Source organism: Balaenoptera borealis (assembly GCF_965194805.1).
Source record: "Balaenoptera borealis genome assembly, chromosome: 18".
NCBI classification, from domain to species: domain Eukaryota; kingdom Metazoa; phylum Chordata; class Mammalia; order Artiodactyla; family Balaenopteridae; genus Balaenoptera; species Balaenoptera borealis.
The window spans coordinates 49,418,999-49,425,957 of NC_138877.1; the positions used below are offsets into that span (position 1 = coordinate 49,418,999).

The window sequence follows — 6,959 nt, forward strand, 5'->3', positions numbered from 1 at the left end:
TGATCAGCTGGACGGCCAACCGCCATGTGATGTAAGCCACCACACGAAAGCACTGTTGCAGATAGAAGAAGAGGTGTTTGCTGCTGATATAGAGCTATAAATATATGTTGTATGTCCTTTTGCTCTCTTTTTTAAAAAGAATAATACTTTTTCTGGCCTCTTTAGATTACATCAGAGCATTATAGTCTTGGTAGAACCTGTATTTTTGTTGTTTATTTATAAGAAGGTAATTACGTGTGGGGAAAAGTGCAGTATTTCCTTTTTGAATTCAGCATTATAAAAGCACAAGGGAAAAATAAGAACTTCAAAATATTTTTTTGATGCTGATAATGATCTAGTTTGACTTTCTAGTGGTGTTTTGAGGAGGGTTATTTTATTGTTTTTTTTTTTTTTTAAGTTTTGGAAACATTTGAAATAGTTAATATAAATATGTAATTGCATTTGCTCTGTTTATTATAATGTATTCTAAATTAATGCAGAACCATACGGAAAATTTCACTAAAATCCACCCCCAAATTTGCTTTCTATATCCTCCTTTTCATTTATGTAATATTATTAAATTTTTTTTTAGCTTATATGACATTTTATTTGCTTGATGAGGGGAGCTCTATTTTCTTCACCAGAATTGTCACTAAGCAATTCCCAGTAGAAATTGCTTCTTTTCATTCATGGAAAATCATCATGGTTTGTATGCCAGAAGTTTTCTCCAGAAACTAGTGAGCCTTTCTGTTCAACTGCATTTGTAAATAAACTTGCTGATGCATTTAAAGAGTGGTTCTTTTTCTTCTGTGTGTGTCTCTGTTTGTCTCTCTTCCAAGCCTTTTAATTATGTTTCAGTGTGTGGCTTTTCTCGATACTATGTTTTATTTAGCATCTTTACTGAGGTATAAATTGACATACAATAAAATGCACATATTTAAATTGTACAATGACAGGTTTTGACATGTGTATATACCTATGAAACTATGACTGCAATCGTGATATTGTTTTTCCTGAAAAATTTTAACAGGGAACTTTATTTTTGATGGAAAGTTGTTTTCGAATGCAATACGTTTTTATGGTGAGAGGTGAAGTGAATGGTGAATTGTTGGATGATTTACATAGAATCTTTACATATTCTTTTGCTTCCCCAGTGATAAATTTAGAAAATCTATAGGATAAAAAAATCTATAATGTTTTAGAAATCTGGAGTGAGAGTGCAAGAACGCAAGACTTCAGCATGTTTTGAGCAAAAATGTAAACTTGCTTGAATCCTTTATAACAAGGAAACTGGAGTGGTTAATTCTAGGATATGAGAACTGTACTGGGATAGGTTAGAAATATATAAGAAGCTGTAATGTGGGAGAAAATAAAAAATTTAGTTCCAGTTTTTATTTTTGTTTAGTATTCTTTATTTCTGATTATTAGAGTAATGTGTGTTTTTTGATGAAAATTTATCAAGTACCTAAAGCGTAAGGAATATAATTCTCAATTCCAAACTTCAAAGACAAAAGCTCTGTGTTTAAACTCAATCCGTACATAGTTATTTATCCTGTGTTCCTAGTTAACATTGGCCTGTGAATTTTTCCATGTTCTTAAAACCATTTCTATTTATTTTTATTAATCGTTGCACAATGCTCCATTGTTTGGTGCTGTTAATACTTATCTGATAGTTCCTCTACTGCGTGCATCTCAATTGTTTCTAATATTTAACACTTTTTTTAAACAAATAGATTTTATTTTTTTTAAAGTGATGTAACAATTACTTTTATTTTTTCCCCATTATTTTTATTTTTTATTGGAGTAAAATTGCTTTACAATGTTGTGTTAGTTTCTGCTGTACAGTGAAGTGAGTCAGCTATATGTATACCTGTATACCCTCCCTCTTGGACCTCCCTCCCCCCTCCCCTCCCTCCCCCATCTAGGTCACCACAGAGTACCGAGCTGAGCTCCCTGCGATATATATAACATGGTTATATATACTGTATGTATGCATATATTTCTAGTATAAAGTCTGTGATGGACTCTCCATGATCATATCTATTTCTTTATATTATTTTCATAGACATGAGATTATTGGCTCAGAGGTTATGTATCTTAGAGCTGTCATGATACATATTGCCGCAGTGGTTTCCAGAAAGATGCTACCAACTTAGACTCCCACTAGCACCACACAGGCTTGTTCATCTCAATGCATGTTCACCAAAAGGAATTTCCATTGCCTTGTTCTCTGCCCGACATATAGTAGCCCTCAGTATGCAGTAGCTGAATAAATTAATAAACCACTGCTTCAATTTCTGTCTTGTTAATTCTGCTTGTTCCTGCCTCTAGTACAAGCTTTAATTCTTACCTCACAGTTTTAGTGTTCTCATCCAACATCTTTACTGATCAGTACTCCTTTTCATCTAAATCCTTTGTCTTTTCATCTTAACCTTGTATACTGTTTTTTTTTCTTCTCTGTACATTCTTACGACTTTTTTCCTCATCTCTCATATTATCTTGTTAAGTGTTAATAATTTTGTTAGTACAAGTTGTTAGGACAGCTTTCAGAGATTTTCTTCTAAGACACTGGTGTTATAGCACCTTTGTATATGCCCATGAGAATTTGTAACTTCATTTAGGAACAAGGAAAGATTCAGTCATTCAACATTCTTTATTCAAACGGTATGTGCCAGGCACAGTTTTAAGCACTGTAGATAGTGCAATGAAGAAATACAAAGTCTTGTCTCTGACTGGGCTTAGATTTCTAGTTGGGGGAGACAATGACAAATGCAATAAGATGTAACATGCATGTGGAGATAAAGGCGTTGAAGAACAAATGAGCAGGGCAAGGAGGCCCCATGAGTGTTGGAAATGAAAGTTCCGTGATGCCTTTTTATATGGGTTGTAGAGACAGCCTCTCTGATATTTGAGCCAAAAGCCTGAAGGATTGAGGGAGCAATATTTGAGGGGAATGCATTCTGGATATAGAGAATAGCAAGTTCAAGAGTCTTGAGGCAGGAGAATATTTAGTGTGCTCAGGAAGCGACCATGTGGTTGGGACGGATCAAGTGAGAGTGATATGAGCAAGGAGGTGTGGGGAGGGGGACGCGGGTCTGCTGAGCAGGACAGAGACATTGGAGGGTTGAGCTGAGGAGTGAAATGAACTGACTTATGTTTTAAAATGACTGCAGACCACCACATAAACAATAGGTTGCAGAAGAGTAAAGGTAAAAGCAGGGAGGCGAGTTCGGAATCTATTGAAATTGTCCAGGCAAAAGATGTTCACTTCAACAGGGCGGGAGCAGGGGAGGTGATGAGGAGTTGGCAGATTATACAGTGTGCATATGCATCTCGAAGATGAAGTGACAGAATTTGGTGATGGATTGGATGTAGCATAAGAGAAAGGGAAGAGTCCAAGTCTCAAGTGTTGTCTTGAGGAGCTGAACATGGAACTACCACTTTCTAAAATGGATAAGGTGGTAGATGGAGCCCAGTTGGGGTTGGTGGGGCAGGGAGATCAGAGTTTGGTTTTTAAACGTGGTGAGGTCTGAACAGCGTATTAGATAAACTAAATGACAGTGTCGAGTGGGCAGCTGGCTGTGCAAATCTGGAGTTCAAGGCAGAAGTCCAGGCTGGAGATGTAAGTGTAGGGTCATCAGTATATAGATGGAATTTAAGCTGAGAATCAAGAGGACATCACCTGGATTCTGACTAATTAGAGCAAAGAATATCTCAGAAGGACCAATTCCTGGGGTCCTCCAGCATTGGAGATCAGAGATGCAGAGGCAGGAGAAGAACCCACACACTGGTGTTCTGGAAATCAAGTCAAGAGCGTATTTCAAGGCGGAAGGGACCTGCTGTGTCAAAGGCTACCCAGAGATGCAGTAAGATGAGAACCCAGTTGATGACTGGAGATCATGTACATTTTGGTGTTGGTGGATTGAGCACCTCAGATGTTCAGTTGGAGGGGTCTTTCACGTACTACACAGTACCCAGCCCAATTTCCAGTGCCTAGCAACCTCTGAATGTCGTGATGTGTTGTCTGTTTACCCAGTGAGATGAACTGAGGGAGAGCTTGGAAAGCCATCTCCAGGCCACGTTCTGTCCGTACCCTCCCCCATGATATGTTAGGAATCAAAGCTGCACTTCCCAGTGTGTTGTGAGTTCCCTTGACACATGTGCTGCTTCCCCTTCACCACTTGCCCTGTAGTTTTGGGGGACTCTCAGAATGTCCTGGAAACAGAGGTACTGGGTTAGAGTGCACTGGCTGCTTCCAGAGGCAGAGACAGCCAGCTGGGTTCTGTTCTGCCGTGTTCTGAGACGCAAACTTTGGGTCTCTCGGCTGAGGCCCCGGACTTGGTCGCTCTGCCTCACTTCAAGCTACAGACAAGCTTTGGTCCTTAAATTATGATTCACAGTTGAGTTTCATGGTAGTTGATTGAAATTCTGTACCCTTCCACCCACCGGAGTCTAGCATTGCCAGTGGTAGATCTCAGTGTTAAGGCTTTTCATCACTTTCAATGTCTCCATGTATGCTTTGTAGGAAGCAGGGAGAGGCCAAGTCAGAAATTGCCGTCTAGGTGCCATATATTTTTTAAATTAATTAATTAATTAATTTTTGGCTGCATAGGGTCTTCATTGCTGCGCACAGGCTTTCTTTAGTTACGGTGAGCGGGGGCTACTCTTGTTGCGGTGTGCGTGCTTCTCATTACGGTGGCTTCTCTCGTGGCAGAGCACGGGCTCTAGGCACACCGGCTTCAGTAGCTGTGGCTCGCGGGCTCAGTAGTTGTGGCTCGCGGGCTCTGGAGCGCAGGCTCAGTAGCTGTGGTGCTTGGGCTTCGTTGCTCCACAGCACGTGGGATCTTCCTGGACCAGGGCTCGAACCCGTGTCCCCTGCATTGGCAGGCGGATTCTTAACCACTGCGCCACCAGGGAAGTCCTAGATGCCATATTAAGACATAAGAAAGTTCTACGTTTTAAAATTTCGTAAATATTCTTTAAAGTTACCCTTTATAATCTTGACTTAAAGAGGCTGTAGGTACAAGTGTATTCTCTAGCCTTTCATTTGTTTTGTTTACACATGAGAATTATCTGTGTGTTTATGGGGAGGAATAATCAGAGTGCTGGGTCCATTGGGAATCTTTACAAGAGGCAGGGATCAAAAAATATCACCGTCATTTCTGCTGGCGCACTTCCTGCTTCTTCCTACTTGAATTGAGCTTGGCAATTGAGTAGCCAAGAGAAGAGCTCTTTGTCCTCTGTGTTTGTGGGAGAACCACATGGGGGGAGAAGATGGCACATGACCTGTGGACAGCCAGCTTCATAGACAAGGCCAAGGAAGGATTGAGGGGCCAGGCCATTTGTGAGTGCCAAATTCTAACATTCAGTCTGTCCCAAAGAGGTAGTGGGGGAGGAGTGAGTGAGTGAGAAGAGTAGAAGGAAGGGATGATTTCTTCAATAATTTTGAGAAATCAAAAGTTTTTATTTTATGGGTAGGCATGACTGGTATAGAAGGGGAGAGGATGCTTTTATCCCCTGTAGTCATTAAAACCCGGAGCCTCTGCAGTGCTAGATTCAGAAAGGAAAGTAGCATGAAAATTAAATTTGTTCTATTCAAGAATGTAATCTAGGCATTTTATTCAATACTTAATTTTCATTTCTATCATGGTGTGAGAAGTAGCAAAAAAAAAAAAAAGAAATTAGCTGGGTTCCAAGGAATAGGCCTGGAATAATAACTACTGCCTGATTGTTAGTTGAGAGACATCTCTAATAGTGTATATGCCAGGGCTGGGATTTTACTCGTTTTATTTACCGCTCTAACATCAATCAATACTTTTTTGCAATCTGGAAGAGGCGTTAAGGTGTGCTAATGCAAGTCCCAGTTTATACCAGTAAAAATGGCATAAAAAGAAACTGAACTGTTTGTAGTGAGGTGGATGGACCTAGAGTCTGTCATACAGAGTGAAGTAAGTCAGAAAGAAGAAAAACAAATACCGTATGCTAACACATATTTGGAATCTAAAAAAAAAAAAAGGTTCTGATGAACCTTTTTCATCAGAAACAAGGGACAAGGGACAAGGACAGGAATAAAGACAGAGACGTAGAGGATGGACTTGAGGACACGGGGAGGGGGAAGGGTAAGCTGGGACAAAGGCAGAGAGTGCCATGGACATATATACACTACCACATGTAAAATAGATAGCTAGTGGGAAGCAGCTGCTTTGGACAGGGAGATCAGCTCGGTTCTGTGTGACCACCTAGAGGGGTGGGATAGGGAGGGTGGGAGGGAGATGCAAGAGGGAGGGGATATGGGGATATATATATACATATAGCTGAATCACTTTGTTATACAGCAGAAACTAATGCAATATTGTGAAGCAATTATACTCCAATAAAGACGTTAAAAAAATGGCATTTAAAAACCCTAGTATGTGTTTAAAATCCATGTGTACAGGACAGGAAAAAGCAATTTTCAGATTAATGTCATAAAACATGGAGGAAGTGTATTTGATGAATACAAAGCAATCCTTATTCTCATGGCAGAGAAAAGCACATACCCAAAGGATTCTAGTGCCTGGTAGAAAAGACCAGGGCTATGAGAGAAATCCAGTGTGTGAGAATCCATGAGACATTTACATTTACTCAGTTGTGAAGCAACTTCACAGCCGAGTTGATATTTGAACTGCATCTTTAAGAGCAGACATAATCTTAGCAGATAGAGCATGCAGAAGGAACAAAATACCATTTCTGAGTTGGGATCAAATCCCTAGAGGTGCCTCCCTTACATTGTATTCGATCGAAACTATACACACTTTGGCCTCTTTTGCAGAGGAATGAGGAGATCCCTAGATACACTATGTGGGATCATGTCTCCATGGAGTGGTGAAGATCTGACGTAGGGTGGTGAGACCAAAAAAAGGAATAAGTTAATGGATGAGAGATCATGGCACGTGTCAAAGACATGACACGACCTAAAGAGAAGCAAAAGAATAACTGTA

General features: G+C 40.0%; 1 protein-coding gene across 22 annotated transcripts in view; it reads left to right on the plus strand.

Moving 5' to 3' along the window:
• Positions 1-769, plus strand: part of LMO7 (LIM domain 7) — a 195,354-nt gene extending 194,585 nt beyond the window's left edge. For all 22 annotated transcript variants that reach the window (XM_082365910.1, XM_082365912.1, XM_082365909.1 and 19 more), the window contains one exon: positions 8-769. In XM_082365910.1, coding sequence (XP_082222036.1) covers positions 8-30 — 23 coding nt within the window. In that variant the 3' untranslated portion in view covers positions 31-769. The remainder of the gene's footprint in view (positions 1-7) is intronic.
• The last annotated feature ends 6,190 nt before the right edge of the window (positions 770-6,959 follow it).